Source organism: Leguminivora glycinivorella, chromosome 2 (assembly GCF_023078275.1).
Source record: "Leguminivora glycinivorella isolate SPB_JAAS2020 chromosome 2, LegGlyc_1.1, whole genome shotgun sequence".
Classification (NCBI taxonomy): Eukaryota; Metazoa; Arthropoda; class Insecta; order Lepidoptera; family Tortricidae; genus Leguminivora; species Leguminivora glycinivorella.
In genome coordinates, this window is record NC_062972.1 from 2799667 (window position 1) to 2818509 (window position 18843).

General features: G+C 36.1%; 1 protein-coding gene across 1 annotated transcript in view; it reads right to left on the reverse strand.

Moving 5' to 3' along the window:
* The window catches only part of LOC125239726 (scavenger receptor class B member 1-like), a 52874-nt gene that overhangs the window by 14531 nt on the left and 19500 nt on the right, over positions 1 to 18843 (reverse strand). The window contains exons 4-5 of the mRNA XM_048147372.1: positions 10250 to 10413; positions 4638 to 4785 (exon numbers count right to left, since the gene is read on the reverse strand). Of these exons, the coding sequence (XP_048003329.1) occupies positions 4638 to 4785; positions 10250 to 10413 (312 nt within the window). The remainder of the gene's footprint in view (positions 1 to 4637; positions 4786 to 10249; positions 10414 to 18843) is intronic.

An 18843-nucleotide genomic window follows, 5' to 3' on the forward strand; every position in this document is an offset into this window, starting at 1 on the left:
TTCATCTTCTAGGCTAGTTTTACCGAGCGATCAGTATCCTCAAATGCCCTCACTAAAAAGAGTTCAGAGTTCAGGAGTCTCGCTTGTAACCGCGCTCGCTTGACGCGAAATAGTCTGATCGAAAATACCAGTATCGTAACAAATAGCCCTCGGGCGCGTGAGTGATGACCTTTTTCTGTGTTTGATATGGACGTAAGACGTTGGACTTTAAATAGTCATATCAAAGCTAATATTGATTTAGATAATTTTTACAAAGGGTTGACAAAAGCAGTATCAATTACGTTACCCTGCTACAGTACAGATAGTTACACTACTTTTACAGTTAATTTCCACACTTTGTGTCTGAAATTGGGTTTATAATAACCTGATAAAATAACGTGTCTGTTAATAATAAAAGTGTATCTAAGGTTTTTGTATCTTGTTCAAGTCAGCCTCGCCTACAATGTATAATAATGTCATTTCTCTAACTATTCGCTGACTAAAGCTAAACGTCATCACGAAAATCTCTTTAGGCGTTTCTGGCACCGAGATATTCGCGGATCGAAGGCGATTTCGACTGATACATCTGTCAAATCGGTTCAACAACCGATTCACTTATTCTTCTATGCTATGCCAATAGGGCTACCAAAGGCTTGCGCGCCAGCTGACTCGCCACCAGGAGATAATAAACAGGTCTCTATATAAGACCTCGGATATACAAACGGCACAAATAATATAAAAATTTTACCTTCCAATAAAATTGTTATTATTTTGCCTGGTATATCCGAGGTCTGAGTGATGCCTTCCTGGTAGGCTTAATATACCGTCGGCACTTCTCCTCAACAATGAGGGTGGCTGGTGGCGGGTGGGGGCGCGTAGGAGCCTTATGTTGCAGGTGGGGAAAACGGGACTACCAACATCGCGGCGGTGTGACGCCGGAGCGACTTGCAACGAACGATGGCGCCATCTATCGGTCCGATGCGACGTCTACGACGTGCTCTCTATATAAGACCTCGGATATACCAGGCAAAATAATAACAATTTTATTGGAAGGTAAAATTTTTATATTTTTTACTGCTAATTAAGTGGGTTATGAAAACGAGACAAAAGTCTTGACCTTCCAGATAAGTTTCTTTGTCTTAAAATATTATTATCGGTCGATGGCATTGGAAATTTCTGGAATTTGGTGAATGGGCGTGTAAGACCATTTCACTGTTGTAAAGTAAATAACATACCTATTCGCACTACCAAATATTTACTTTTAAAGTTTTAAAACATTTCATAAATGTTACTCAAATCAAGCTAGTTATCGATAATGATATCAAAGAGGACCGAGTATTATAGAGAATTACTGTTGTAGTAAAATGTGTAATCGTAGACTGCCATCTCTTGACACAGGCTTAAAACTTTTGAACCTCAGTTTTGACAATTTGGCCCATATTCTTAGCTTAATATGTGTTATAATGTCAAATATTAATATTAACGCCATCTAGCTGAGCGTACCCCAAAGGTGTAATGCCATCTAGGCTACCGTACCTTTTTCTGTATGGTACTAACTGAGGTACGTTTTTTCTTAGAATTTATCTGTCTATACGGAGTTATATATGTCTTTGATGATATTAATGATACTAATTATTAATACGAATATCATTTAGGCCTATAAATAAATACTTATGGCCAGATAAATCATATTTTATATACTTTGATAAGATACGTTTCCAACCGGAGTATTTGCGTGTGGTGGGATAACTGCGTCTTCTGAGGATATTTCCTAAACGGGATATATTTGAACCAAGAACGATTTAATACTGGACTGACAAAACCCATACAAAAAACCGTAAGTACCCCTGAAATGTATGGGCCTTTTAAGCTTAAAACTAGATGGCGCTGTTCGCGCACTGAGAGAAATTTGAATTGTGAATTTAACAAGTTCGACTTGTTGCGGTTTATCCGTTTGAATCAGCCAAACGTATGTTTAAAACAATATGTGTCAGGTTGTTTTTATAAAATCGACTTGTTGATTCAAATATGTTGCCGATTCAAATGACAAGTAGCTTGTTGTTTGAACCAAAGAGCACGTAGGCGCTATTTTAACCAAAAAACTTGTTGAACGGACATGAAAACTGGTTGTATTTTCTCTCAGTGCGGCCTGGAAGTGGCCAAAATCATATTTTCTCCAAATATTTTTGCGTGTTTTTATGTTTTATGAACAAATGACATATTTCTTTATTTTAAGATACCCCGGTTGACAATTAGTAAATACTGTTGTACTATACTCTGTCAACCAAGTCTGTCAGTAAATAAGAACAAAGAAAAATATATGCATCCTTTTCTTTAGGGTGCAAGAGAAAAGGTTATCTATAGTTTTCTTAGTTCTTATTTACTGACAAACTTGTTTGACAGAATATAGTAATGTTTGTTTACAGTATAACCATAGAGGGTAAGGGAAGAGTTGTAACTCAATACGTCAGTAAATGCGGGTTATTTGTATAGGCATAGTTAAGTGACATCTAGCGACAATCACGCGTCAACTAGCGTAAATTATCAGTACTGCTACTTGTCAATAGATGTCGCGACGAACAAAGATTGTAATGCTCACCAATTTTTATAATATTAAAATAGTATCAATCAGTATTCTGTTTTCAATTCCTTCTGCTTGTAATATAAGTTGTAAACTGTTCTAATATTAAATTTTTGGCCGACGAGACACTGTTGCCACCTAGTATCGAGTAGTGGTACTAATAACTCACACATTTGACGCGTGATTGACGCGTGATTGTCGCTAGATGTCACTTAACTATGCCTATACAAATAACCCGCATTTTCTGATGTATGGAGTTAAAAACTCTTCCCTTACTTATTCCTCTACGGTATTCTAGCCAATTTCAAATATTTAGTGTAAATATCTAAATACCGTTATAAGTTTAATTGCCATAAATTTAAAGTGAACGGTTAACCCAACCCTTCATTTGCCAAAGTGGGTGACTTATGTAATTGGTCTAAACACGTAACAAGGGTAATAATAATTATAATAGTTGGTAATAGTGCGACCGCAAGGAAAACGGGTTGGAAGGGCCTGTCGTGAAGGACTAGCTTTGGTAACCGAATATTCTAGTCCAACTCCCATATTCATAAAGAAGTTACTGAACTGATTAGTGTTTTGTCTCTTTCTTGCGAAAACGTAAGTCAGCATGACAGAAAGGGACAAAAACTTTTTATGAATAAGGTGGTTAGTTTGATCAAGATAATTTAAGACGCTACGGGAGCGAAAATGCTAAAATGGAAAGGAGTCCCCCTTTCAATTTGGGAATTTCAGTTAAATATACTAGTGTTATTAACTAGATTTATCGAAAAAAAAAATGTCCATTAAGAACAACTCAGTTAAAAGATATTGCGAAAAAATCTTTAAAATTTTGAGAATCTGAATAACAATTTTTGGTTAATTGTTACCGATCTTGAGTATTACACCTTTTTTGTGCCATATTGAAAAAGGCCGTTTTTAGAAATTTTTGATTGGCTCTAGCGTCTTTTAAAAAAAAATAGCAAAAAAATCTAAACGGTCCGACACAGATAAAAATAATTATAATCTGTGTTGAAAAAATCATTGCTCTATCTTCAAAAACCAGGGAGGAAATAGTCGAGAGCGTTTGTATGGAGAATTGACCTGTATCGTATCGTCTTAAAGGAATAATGTACCTGACATAGACACTTATTAACATGTGGACATTCTAAATACGATACGTGTAAGTAGGTTTATAACTATAACTACGCAGATATTGGGTTAGTATCTTGGATATTGCTAGTTATAAATATGTCTGTGTTTAAGAACTTTTTATCATCTGAAACCTAAGTGTTGCATACTGGAGTTATACTTAGTTATAGCAAAGAGGATCGAGTATTATAGAGAATGACTGTCAAAGTAAAATATGTAATCACAGTGCATAGACTGCCATCTCTCGACACAAGCTTAAAACTTTTGAACTAGTTTTGACAATTTATATTCTTAGCTTGATATGTTTTAAAATGTCAAATATGAATATTATAGCCGAGCGTACCCCAAAGGTGTAAATACATCTAGTCACCGTACCTTTTTCTGTATGGTTTTAGGGTACGTTTTTTTCTTACTTTATCGGTCTTTACGAAGTTATATAGGTCTTTGGTTATAGTAAATACAGACGTCAAATAGGTTATTAACACAAGAAGAGATATCAAGAAGTCATGGTCGAAACATGATAAATACGACGCTTACTGACTGAATACAGTTACGAGTATGAATTATAATACAAAACAGAAACGTAAGGTAAAGAACCATAAGGTACCATTTACACGGCATGAGAATAAACAGCCTAAAACTCGCATTCGAGTTTCATTACATTACGGTATTTGATTGTACGTAACAGCAACAGTCCGCAATCTGTGTGAGTTCGCACGTCACCGTCATGTAAAATGGGTCGTGACAGGATTTTCAAAGCATTTAATTTTGTTTTAAGGTACAGTCAACCAATTGGAACCCTAGGCCAGTCTACAACCATGTCAAAATGACAAGCAGTAAGAGATTTCTTACAATCTGTTTATAACGTCACTGTCACATAGTTCTACAGTGGCCTAGGGTTCCAATTGGTTGAATGTACAGTAAACAGTAACCCAAAAATACTTACAATTAGAGCGATGTTAGGTAGATACAGCTTGACATTTTTGGTGTGGTCTATCGATTCTTCTGGAAGGAATTTCAACACGATCTTAGGCATGATGGTGAGGGTCCCATCCTCTTCGTTGATTGTGATGTTCTCGTTTGTTCGTAGCTCCCTGCAAAAATACAACCAGTTTAGTGAAAATTGGTTTGGTCACAATGGTCACCCAGTGAGAATGGGAGAGGACCGGGCTGCTAAGAGGGCGTATCTGGGAAGACCAACTGCAAGAAAATAATACCAGATGGAGGACGCCAGGACGTGGGTCTATCAAAATACCTCTGGGGCGACAGTGTTGTAGCGGATCTAGAGGAGTTGTCTCTCGTTTGGAAGCCAGGATTATCTTTGAATTGCGGAGCCATGTAAGGCCGGTTTTGGAACGCATGCCTCGGGCTTCACCCGACTCTTTAAGTATATGAGCCCGAGGCACCATCAGCTTTGGACTGCGTGCGTCGGGCTTGCCCGACTCATTAATTATGAACGCGCCGAAGGCGTCTGACTTTGGACTCATCCGTTTAGTTTAGTGACGACGAGGGCACACGACCTGGCACTTTCTTTGCCCAAAGTCTAAGTCTGGCGCTGGAGGTGCAGAGAGAAAACGTCGCTAGTGTTCTTGCGACGATTGCTGAAGAATGTTATATTAAGGGTTCAATTTTAGTGGTAAGTAATTATGTAAATTAATAAATTACAATTACAATGACTTTCGTTCCAGAGGTCGCGGGTTCGAACCCCGGCGAGCGCCCCAATGAGTTTTTCAGAATTTATGTGCGAAATGTCATTTGATATTTGCTAGTCGCTTTTCCGTGAAGGAAAACATCGTGAGGAAACCGGACTTATTCCAATAAGGTCTAGTTTACCTTTCGGGTTGGAAGGTCAAATGGCAGTCGCTTTCGTAAAAACTTAGTGCCTATGCCAAATCTTGGAATTAGTTGTCAAAGCGAACCCCAGGCTCCCATGAGCTGAGGCAAATGCCGGGATAACGCAAGGAGGATGATGAATACATTACACAGAAATATTTGGAGTACAATAAAAATAAAACCATAAAATGAGTTGGCTTGATAGAAAAAAAGCGCCGTGTTGATAACATATTTGTACGTAGATACCTACACACAATATGATTAATAATTGTTGCTTCTGTATGGCAAATTGAATTATAATTTGTCTTGATTCGCAGTTGAGTCAATTTAAATAATCCATTAATTTTCCGGCGAATTTGATAAACGCTACTGCGGAAAAGACATCTTAATAGTGTAGATATGTATATAAATTATAAAGATAAATTTCATAAGTAAACTTCCTAATGCTGACCCCTAAGATCTTAGTTTGTGGGCCACACGCAGCTATGCGGCCTGCCCTTCCGACATATCTGAACGCTATGCAGGCGGTGATCAGCGCCATAGTTTGGGGCAAGTTGATCTGTGTAAGGTGTCCCCAATATTTATTTATTATTTATTTATTTATTTAATATTATAAATATTAACTACTAACTACTACTTTTTTATAACTAAATATTTAAGAGTATTAAAATTTACAAAAAGAGAAAAAAAATATTTACCTACCTACCCAATTTCAATCTCCCTCTTCAGAAATGTCGGAAATTTATCTAATGCGCGGATTTTGACGTTTCTGTTAATTTCTAAAAGTATTTATAACTTCTGAATTTCTAATTTAAAAATAAATAGTCCAAGATTCTCATGTTACATTTCTAAATTTTAATGGATCATAACTAAATGAGGAATACAAATGTAAATTAAAACGTGAAATTCCAAACACGACCCTATGTCGTGCTTGTGACATCAGACAACAGGCTGTGTAGCCAACATGCCAATATTTACGCTACGTAGCGAAACGTTAGCCACTATGGCGCTAATATATACTAGAAACAACAAATAAACTTAAAAAAAGTTAAATTGGTACCAATATTTTATTGTCATTAAACACAGAAAAGGTTTATAGAAATGACATTTTCAATACCTGTAGTAATTTTTTAAGGTTTATTAGCATTTAATTCAACCGTTTGAAAACAATCTTACCTATTACAGGAATAGATGTTTATATGAAACTCATAATATTCTGTACGTCAAATGCTGAAACATCAACTACCCTGTCTAACATTGCATGGCTCAAAAATAGTGAAATATTGCCGAAAAGCCGTTTATAACAAGCTATTTATAATGGCGGTCACGGTCTTATCTTCCAAGACCTTGATTTAGACACCTATTTTGATTAGAACTACCATTTTAGATTAGACCCTGTTATTAAAGTACTACACTGTTATTTTGGTGATATTAACAAGTTTAACAACAATGACACTGACACTTGTTTGACAAGTGTCAGTGACAGTCGGCCATCTTTGAAGTTTTGGTATTAAATTGTAGTTTAGAATGTTAGAGAATATACAAATCATTTTGGTTATCACCTTGGCTAGTCCATCATAAACGTTACTCCGATCTATTAGAATACTAACGCCTTACTATGTGTAGTCACGTGTTTTAAAACCAGAATTACAAATTTTCTAAATTCTTCGTTTTTTTATAGACCTAGACGTTTTTAATTGATGGGATTGACTTTTTAAAAGTTGTCTTGTAATAATAATGCAGCCTGTATAACCAGAATTCGGCATGACAACTGCTAAACGACATTTAATATGACAGTTTGACGACCGGTTGGCCTAGTGGTTAGTGACCCTGCTAAGTTAATGGTCCTGGGTTAGAATCCCAGTAGCCATAATATTTGTATGGCGAGCACGAGGCGAGCACAGTTATTGGTTCCTGAGTCATGTCGTGGATGTTTTCTGTTCTTCCTCTCATTCATACATACATACGATCACGCCTGTATCCCATAAAGGGGTAGGCAGAGCACATGAAACTTCTTAAGTTACTTCTGACGACCGGTCTGGCGCAGTCGGTAGTGAACCTGCCTGCTACGCCGCGGTCCCGGGTTCGAATCCCGGTAAGGGCATTTATTTGTGTGATGAGCACAGATATTTATTCCTGAGTCATGGATGTTTTCTATGTATATAAGTATTTATATATTATATATATCGTTGTCTGAGTACCCACAACACAAGCCGTCTTGAGCTTACCGTGGGCCTCAGTCAATCTGTGTAAGAATGTCCTTTATTTTATTTATTAAGCTTCAGTGCCACTCTTGGCATATAAGGGGTTGAAAGAAAACGAAACTGTGACATTGCAGTGACAGGTTGCCAGCCTCTCGCCTACGCCACAATTTAACCCATATCCCATAGTCGCCTTCTACGACACCCACGGGAAGAAGTTCGCCTTTGTAGTGTTCTTTACTGTAATTACTGTGTTTTTTGTTATTAATTGTACAATAAATAAAGAGTTTACTACTACTACTATTTATATATCTTTATTCGAGTACCCACATAAGCCTTCTTGAGTTTACCATATTAGTCAATCTGTGTAAGTGTGTAATAATGTCCTAAAGTCTGTTCGGAAAGAGAAGAGTCGTGGAACTCGTGGAATGTATTGGACCCCATACATTTCATGACTCTTCTCTCCGAACAGACTCTACATATACCATTTATTTCATAAAGAATAGGTGCGTTGAATTAATGGGTAAAAATCATTTGGTTACTCATTGAATGTCATTTTGCCATTAAAAATTGTTATAGGTAAGCAACAGTGCTCCTAGTCATGGTAAAATAGCGAAATCAAACCTTTTTTTTAAAGTTTGTGCAAAATGTAAATCTACGCTTCTAAAATTGTGACCCCTGTGCCCTAGTCGACATGCGTCAAAGCCTCATAGTTTTAAACAAATAATTGCTGAAAAACATGACGTAAATAGAAAAAATCAACTGTAGATATTTACAAAACTCTGAAAGAGTAAAATTATTATAGAGGTAAATATATATGGATAAAGGTGAAAAAATATATCAGTTACTATCGTATATATTAAAGGCATATTATTTTTATTTTTTTAACATCATATTAAAGTTTTTAAATCAAATGGAATATATATGTAACTATGTAATTACTAATTACTACAAGAGAGAGAGAGAAAGATCAAGTGGGTTAACTGTGCGCAGCGGGTAAGTGTGCTCAACTCCTTTATTTGTTTTTTATATCTGAGAATTTTGTGATATATGTGTACAAATTGAATACATGTTGGTGAATAATTCGTTTATTTACCTAAAATCCAAATGAAATTATTCGTTTACTCAAAAAAAAATTAAATGTAAAAGTTGGCACGACGAAAGTTGTAAATAATGTTTTTAAGTATTTTATTCAGTTATAACATTTGAAGCTAGGTTATGTCTCAATAAAGTTTATGTTATCAAAATTAGTTAGTTTAAAATAATAATAAAAAAACATACTTCAACTTAATTTAGCTACGCTCACTTATCCCATACTACGGTTAAGTGCGCATTTTTAGGGTTCCGTAGCCAAAATGGCAAAAACGGAACCCTTATAGTTTCGTCATGTCCGTCTGTCCGTCTGTCCGTCTGTCCGTCTGTCCGTCTGTCACAGCCGATTTACTCGGAAACTATAAGTACTACAGTGATGAAATTTGATGGGAATATGTGTTGTATGAACCGCTACAAAATTATGACACTAAATAGTAAAAAAAAGAATTGGGGGGGCCCCCATACATGTAACTGAGGGATGAAAATTTTTTTTTCGATGTACATACCCGTGTGGGGTATCAATGGAAAGGTCTTTTAAAATGATATAAAGTTTTCTAAAAAACATTTTTCTTAAAGTGAACGGTTTTTGAGATATCAGCTCAAAGTCGTCCCCCCCCTCTATTTTTATAACTACGGGGTATAAAATTCTAAAAAAAATAGAGGTGATGCATGCTAATTAACTCTTTCAACGATTTTTGGTTTGATCAAAGTATCTCTTATAGTTTTTGAGATAGGTTGATTTAACTGTAATTATATTTGCTGCTACGGAACCCTTTGTGCGCGAGCCCGACTCGCACTTGGCCGGTTTTACCTGATTGAATTGAAGAGGTTTTGTCCGAAGTGTCAAGATTTATTGGACATTTCTTTTTTTTTAATCTTGACACTTTTTGACGCGAACTGACGGTGGACTATTTAAAATATTGTTTATTAGGATATTTAGGATAACACACATTTCACGGAATCTGTTAATTTATTTAAATTGCACCATAAAGCGGACCATCCGTTCTCATACGGTAAACTAGTATGTCTACTAGATGGATATTTATGTCTTTTTCGGGGGTCACGTGTTTCGCCTCGTTTCTGTCAGCAATGACCTGCATTCGGATATTGGACAAGACACGAGTATATTGAAACTCTTCGAAAACTTATTTGCTAATATAAATTTACAATGGCCGATTTTAACCCTATAACGGGCATAAACAAAAATCCTTAGCGTCAGTCTATAGCCTTAATAACCTAACCACACAATTTAAATTTTGAAAAAAACCCCCACCGCGACAAATTTAGTTTTTTTTTGTTTGAAAGCTGAGTCGTGAGTGTTCTTATCCATGTTTCATGAAAATCGGTCCACTACGTCGGAGGCTTTTCAAAATTTAAAGTTTGTGGTTAGGTTATCTAAATACAAGATTATGTTACGTAGGTATGTACTTACTGATAATGGAAAGGGCCGACCTCCTCCACCCGCAGAGTTTTCTCCGTGCCCGCCATATACTCCGGCACGTTGGTGTAGTTAAACACATAGATATCCGCGTACAGCTTGTACGTAGGGTTCTCCCACATCCGCATTATGTACGAGTCGTTCTTTATCTGCGTTTTCTGTGGACAATACAGGTAAAAATAAATGTAAGTACTGAAGATGTTAATTTATTTTTCCCCTCACTAGCTCGGAAACACGTGTTTTGTCCTTTAATACCAGCGGGTAAAAACTCATTTTATCCACTAGTGGGTAAAGTAATTTGACCTTGAATAAAGTTAAATTGACTGCTTTAAAATTGATAAAAGTAGGTGAATCTAGTAATAAAGATGATTTACCACCTGTGGAACTACTGGAAGCAGTGATAAACGCATTTTTTGCGTTGTAGTTTCCTCGCTATAGTGAGGGAAAAGTTTTGTGTTACACTCGGGTGCAAATGTATTTTACTTCTCGTATGTTAAAAAACTCACAAGTTCAGGATTCTACTCTCGAACCACTCGCTTCGCTCGTGGTTCAACTATAGAATCCTTTCACTTGCTCGTTTTTCAATTCCACACTCGGCGTTAAAATACAACTTTGCCCCCTTGTATAACAAATAACTATTTTAAATTTAGGATTGGTACTCTGGCACGCCAGCTATAATTATCAGTAGAAAACTTAGTCACATAAGTGTCCATCTTCGCACCTGTATCGTACGAAGTTTTTCAATAGGTACAATATGGCCTTTTAAAGTTTAGACGTGACTACTAATGAGAGTAGTGCGGAAAAAACACCATAAGTATTTACTGAAAACTTTTCGTTATTTTCTTCTGACTAAGAGGAGTACGTTTCAGTTATAATTTAGGTACAAGTACGTTTCATGGGTTATAATTTAGTAACTGTGGGATATGAGTTAAAAAAGATAGAACATAATTTGGATTTCTTTCAAAAATACAGATTATTTTCTATGAGAATAATTTAAATTGCTCTTAATAAGATTATCCTAGGTCAAAACACGGAAGCCCTTTTAATTTTTAAACAGATTCGTCTCGCAGGTATCATATCATATTGGACCAGTTTATACAATAAAACTCGATAATTTATAATCTAACCTAATTTATGTGCAAAATCAAAACAAACTACAATTACATAAAAACCTGCTTACATACTTCAAGAACACGCTTGTACGCACGTGCTCGGTTAATTTATATCGACGGGTGGACAAACTTGAAACGTAGAGGCTGCCGTAGCATTCGTCAAGGGGACTGATGCACAATTGACGTCACATTTTACGTCACGGTAGCTGAGGTTTAAGATTTATCAAGCCGCATGATTTTGCCCATTTATCGTTATAATATTTTTCACAGGGGATGAAATATGTGACACATGAAAATTTTCCAAATTACGCATTCATTCGCAAGATAATTTTGATAAATAATTTATAACATTTTTACGTAAGATAATGAAAAATATAAAACCATACTTTTTATATATAAATATTATATTATCGGTGCATTATTGCATTGCATCAAATATGAGAAAAATATTATTATTCAATTCAATTCAAAATATCTTTATTCATGTAGGCCTAATTACAAGCTCTTATGAATAGTTCATTACATATATATTCTAATCTTAATCTAATCTAATTATCAGAGCAGAGTCAATCTCAATGTTAATAAAAATCGCTATGGAAAAGTGGCGAAAAATAGTTGGTAAACAAATAACATTCAACACTTCGGGCAGCACAATTAATTAATTAATCTAAAATTATATACCCATCCATCGCTTATTTCATTACGTTGGTGCACATTCAGATATTTTCTTCTCGTCCTGTGTGGAAGTGAGTGCTGGGCCACCAAGACGAATGATGAGAGAAGACTGCATGTGAATAAAATGAGAATGCTGCGATGGATGTGTGGTGTGACGTGTGACAAGACGGGATAAGATCCGGAATGAGTATATAAGAGGAAGCCTGAGAGTAGCGCCAGTGACAGAGAAGTTGAGAGGAAGTAGATTAGCATGGTATGGGCATGTAATGCGGAGGGATGAAAGCAATGTTATAAAACGAGTGGTAAATATGAAGGTGGATGGATACAATGGTAGTAGAAGGCCTAATATGGATGGAATGTGTGATAAATGATATGAGATTGAAAGGTATTAGTATGGAAATGACGGCTGATAGAGAGGAATGGAGGAAGATTATCTGCTGCGCCGACCCCAAATAATGGGAAAAGGGCAATGGAATGATGATATTCAGATATTTTCTTTTTAATATTTTCTGATTAACAAAACTCCTAATGTTATTGACTGTACTTTAGTAAATAAGTAATAAAGCTCACTGCAAGGTTGTTTGTGTTTTGCACGGAACGTCTGGCAAATTACTGGATATCCGGCTATCCTTGACTCGGTTTTGACTAAATATCCTATTAGGCGAAAATAACCATAGCAACTTATCAGCCTTAAGTTAATAGTAGACTAGTAAAGGTTAGCTGACACTCCTTTTCCTCTTCTACGTTTAGTATAAAGGTGCATTAAATAAATAAATATTAACCTCCTTCCTACACGTATTTTTAGTTTGAACTGTGTATCTTATACATACCGCCGGTTTATGTCCTATGGGTAGGACAAATGTACACTGAGAGAAATTTGCATTGTGAATTTAACAAGTTCGACTTGTTGCGGTTTATCCGTTTAAATCAGCCAAACGTATGTTTAAAACAATATGTGTCAGGTTGTTTTTATAAAATCGACTTGTTGATTCAAATATATTGCCGATTCAAATGTCAAGTAGCTTGTTGTTTGAACCAAAGAGCACGTAGGCGCTATTTTAACCAAAAAACTTGTTGAACGACCATGAAAACTGGTTGTAATTTCTCTCAATGTAGGCACAACAGTAGGTTATAGGAAGTCTCGTAGATGGAATGAGTCCCACGGTAAGCTCAAGGAAACTTGTGTTGTGGGTACTCAAACGACTATGTATATAATATATAAATACTTAGAAAACACCCCCATCTCAGGAACAAATATCTGTGCTCATCACACAAATAAATGCCATTACCAAGATTCCAACCCAGAACCGCGGCTTAGCAGGCAGGATCACTATTCGCTAGGCCAGACCGGTCGTCGAACCCCGGTCATTCAGAACTTTTGAGGAAAAACTTTGTGCAACATTTAAATATCATAGGTAGTTTACCTAGTTAATTGCTTTATAAAAACCGGCCAAGTGCGAGTCGGACTCGCGCACCGAGGGTTCCGTACAAACCTGCATTTGATATGAATTTCAACTTGATAGCTCTACGCGTTCATGAGGAAAAAAGTAATAAGTTTATATTTATTAAAAAATATATATTTTGTAATGTAACTAAAAATTTAAGGTTTTCGAAATTTTTCCTTTATGTGTGCTATAAAACGTTGCTTCATGCCAAATTTCAAGATTCTAGGTCGACTGGAAGTACCCTTTAGGTTTTGATTCCCTTGCGAGTACTTGCGAGTTTCAAAATATGCAGCTTGAATTGCTGTTTCTTTTGATTGCGTTGACATAGAAGTTTGATTTTGTTACAGCTTAAAGGTATTATAGACCTGAGTATTTGGTATGAATTTCAATTTAATACCTCTACGCGTTTATGAGGAAATGGGTAGTAAGGTTAAAATTATTAAAAAAAAATATATTATGTGATGTAACTAAAAATTTATGGTTTTCGTAATTTTTCCTTTATCTATGCTATAAGACGTTGCTTCGTACCAAATTTCAAGATTCTGAGTTCACGGGAAGCACCCTGTAGGTTTTGATTCCCTCGCAAGTGTCGAAAATTTGCGGCATAAACGGCTGTATCTTTTGATTGCGTTGGCTTAGAAGTTTGATTTTTTCACAGCTTCAAGGGACAGTAGACCTGAGTAATTGATATAAATTTCAGCTTCATACCTCCACGCGTTCCTGAGAAAAAGGGTCTTGACAGACGGACGGACGGACGGACAGACGGACAACAAAGTGATCCTATAAGGGTTCCGTTTTTTCCTTTTGAGGTACGGAACCCTAAAAATTACCTGTATGTCTACATTTATGTGAGTGTGTTTAGTAAAACGCCCCACTTTGTTTGTTACGGTTTATGTGAATAAACTGACAAAGCAGCTTTATAGCAATCGACAAAGTGGGACATACTCATATGGTACATGGTATGTATGGTACATAAAGTGTACTTTACCGTGAGATTAAAAATGTATCCTTCTACACATTATCTTTTGTCGGTTAAAAGTGTAGAATTGACAAAACATGAAAGCGCGTTTCGTAAACCCAATAAACAATCAAGAAGATTCAAAATTTTGACCCAATATTGTCAAATATCGTGATGTAATTTCATGATTTTTCGTAATCAGCAGACTGAATCAAAAAAGATGTAAATAAAGGTGCGACCACACCGCTGCTCAAATAACGGCGACGGTACGGAAACGCACGACGTGTCCCATACGAAAGTCACTGCGTTTCCGTACCGTCTGCGTATTTTAAGCAGCGGTGTGGGGAGCATGCGGTAAAAACGGTACGGATACGATACGTCACTGCGTTTCCGTACAGTCTGCGTTTTTTGAGCAGCGGTGTGGTCGCACCTTAATAGCGATTTCTGTGAAAACCTTGTTCGCACCAGGACCCATTGGACCTAGAGGATATTTAGTTTTGTGGTAGAAATGTGCTCAAACGACTTTTTAATTTCTCGAAGGCTTCACGAGTTTGTCTCATGATGTCAGATCGGCCACTTTTGTGAATTAATTTGTTTAAATAGCGTGACATTGGGCGTTAATCGCCCAATTAATAATTAATTTATGGCCAAGTATTTGTATTGGACGTTTTATAGCCTAACTATGTGGTTATGTGTTAAATAAAAAACTTATCAGAAAATTTATCAAAATTTACAACCTTTCAATTTCTAACGGATACATTTTTTTCATCAGTAATTGTATTTCAGCCGGTATTTTTCCCGCACTAGTTCACAAAGTAGTTCGTTTTTTATCAGAGCGAAACTTCAAATAAATAAATAAATAAATATTGGGAACACCTTACACAGATCAACTTAGCCCCAAACTAAGCAAATCTTGTACTAAATATGGGTGCTAAGCGACGATATACATACTTAAATAGATAAATACATACTTATATACATAGAAAACATCCATGACTCAGGAACAAATATCTGTGCTCATCACACAAATAAATGCCCTTACCGGGATTCGAACCCAGGACCGCGGCTTAACAGGCAGGGTCACTACCGACTGAGCCAAACCGGGCGTCAAAATGACCATATATACAGAAAAAAAAAAATTAAATTTTAAATTATTTATTTAATAAAAGTGAACAGTTTACATAAAACTTTCCGCCAAACTGTAGAACAGTTTGTTGGCAGGAATAGGCTCCCTTTCATCACATTTACTGTTGTTTCTTAACCTTAGGTGCTAAAGTGTTAGTACAAGTTACAAACATAGTTAGTTACTTAATACTAATTACTAAATTGTTTTATTTTATTTTAATTACGTAGCTTTGTAGAAAAATGTCGATTTGACTTATCGCCACTCGTTCCGAACTTCCTCTTTTCCGCAGTTGTATCGTAATGTTTATTCCGTCGAGTTTTTGATATTTAGAATCAGATGTCCTCAAACAGGGGAAATACCGCGAACCCAAAGTCAGCTTAGGCTACGTTGACACAAGTTTTGTTATCTTCAATTTATAGTACAAGGTGGTACAATGGCAAAGACCGCACGTGAGAGCTTTTGCCTGTCGACTTTATTTGTAAAGTGTAAAGAAGACGTAATTGAATGTTTGTTTAAACCTTATTGCACAAAATAAATTGAAGCATACAAAACCATAAATATAACGCGCTTAAACACAACAATATTTCAACATTGGCCGATTATTTGCTTAAGACTGTAAGAGGAATTGGTTTTAGAGAAGCCTTAAATGAGAATTTCAGAAAACCTAAAGCCCTAAAATCTTCAAAATACGTGTAATATACAATAAGATATTTTTTACTGAGGTAAGTTGAGCCGCGATTAAGAACGAGTTATTATGCCTAATTAACCTAGAGATTTAATATACCTAAATAGAAATTATCTCAACCCTTTCACTGGCAAGTAAAAAAAAAACTAAATTTTAAAATCATCCGCACGCCTAAAGATTGTGAACAATATTTTTTTTTTTTTTGAGAAAGAGTTCGTCTATAAAGGGTGGTCCAGGAGACATCTTGAAAGTCGACATTGGTGTTTTTCCATTTGCCATTTTTTCGTGACATGCGCGAATGTGGTTTCGTATTCGCCCTGAGACACATTGAAGGCCAGACGCGAGGCTGTAACCTTACGGTCTTCCTTCTATCAATCAATATTTGATTCGCTATGTGTACCTAATAGGCTATATACAGTAAATAAATACAAAATCTGTCTGTTACATCTTTAGTGAGTCATACGGGCCCGTGTCGGGGCGGCCGTCACTTCATATTTAGGGTTCCGTAACATAAAAAAATGTGATTACTGACGTGTCGTAATTTTAAAAAACAAAGTTATGGATTTTCCGGCCTAGAGTCTGTCAGTTCTAGCGAGAAATCCTTAAACCGTTAAACTTTTTAGATGAAAATCATGTTTGACTTCCTAGGACTCAAAGTTACGTTTAGTGAAAGTGATATTTTCTAGTAAAACGTTATTATGTAAGGAAAATATTATGTATATTATTTCGTAAGCAATATAAACACTCAGTAATTATGACTAAAATCATAAAAAATTTAAATCAAACAAGGATTCTGGAATACATCCAAATAAACAGGAAATAAAAAGCTGGAAATTTCCTTATTTTTCCGTCAATATCAAGGTCCTGCGGACCCTATGACGGATCAAGGAAAGTGGCATAAACGGACTAAGTGGCGCGTGCGCAGATTTTCGATGCGGCGATGCGCAGGGTCAGGGACCGTACTCGTGAAATAAGTCTGCTATCTATGACGTAATGAGATACGATGGACACTGAACGGATTGTCTATGACTTACGGCTTGATTTGAACTTTAATACCTACGTCAAAAAATTTGGATAGTTGACGTGTTTGTTAATAAATTTTTAATTTAGACACTGAAGTATTGATATTGATATCGCATCGTAGAGTCACCTTAATCGCATCTTAAAATCATTCTAATTTAGAAGACATGTTGCAGCGTAACAACTCAAATGGTAATTATTATCAAACTGCAAATTACTGCGGCAATTTCCTAAAGTTTTACATGGTTTTTTATGCATTATATAAAAATGGATTAGATCTCATATTATATACCTACTTTCCGCTCATCTAATAAAACACAAAAGTATGATTGACGCGAAAATTCGACAAATAATTGATAACATTGATAAGATAAAATAAGATAATCATTTATTTGTTTGCTAACAATACACACCAAAATTACACAATTAAAACAAAAATAAACAATAATAAGTACTAACACTACAGAAAAAACAACAATAGCATACAATTAAAATGTGGGTGGGTTTGCTGTGTGCGTTGCAGCAAAAACAAAAGGGTCCTGGCTCAGTAATATGCCCCACTCTTTCGGACGAAGCTACTGATAATTCTGCTAGAACCCTAATACTAATTGAGGTTCATTAAGTATTTAGCTATGTGTCACCTTACACAGCATACATTAACACAATAGATTATACATTGTGTACAAAAGTAGCTGCAGTCTGTTTGCACTGTGTGGACCTTGATTTGTTTAACTTTGATAATAAGGAAACTATTAATGCTAATAGTCAGAGAAATAAATTGATTCAAAATTAGCGCCAAAACAAGCCATTCCTGACAAATGTGTATTGCAAATTAATATTTTGGGAAACTTATCGTGATTTTCAAAAAGTGGTATGACTATTCAAAGACTGCGTGTTCTGAGCCATTTTAACATTTTAAAGAAGGCTTTTTCAAGAACCCGTGATAGCCACCGATCTCTGAAGTAGGTAGGTAAGAATAATTTTGTATTACCCAAAATTGTACAAATCGCGGACTTAAAAATTCTCTAATAATGATAAAATGATAAATAATTTTAGACTTTTTACACAAATTGACTGTAAGCTTAAGAGTGTACCGTACATTGGTGCTCATCACACAAATAAATGCCCTTAACAAGATTCGAACCCCGAACGAACCCCTTCACAGTCAGGCTCATGAGCATGACCCATACCTACTACCAGGGGACGTAGCCGAACGGCATTTTGGCGACCCGAAACGCCACCGAAACGCCGCAGAAATGTAGTCTGGCTCTGTCGCGCCAATAAGCAAGAGCGATAGAGAGAGATAGTATGAAAGATATATTATCGTGAGCGTTTCGTGAGCGTTTGTGCATTCTACGCACACAGGCTCGTTAATGTCATTCTTCTTTGATCTATCATAGATACATATACATAGATACATATAATCACGCCTGTATCCCATAAAGGGGTAGGCAGAGCACATGAACTACTATGTTTCAGTGCCACTCTTGGCAAAAAGGGGTTGAAAGAAATCCAAATTGTGACATTGCAGTGGCAGGTTGCCAGCCTCTCGCCTACGCCACAAACT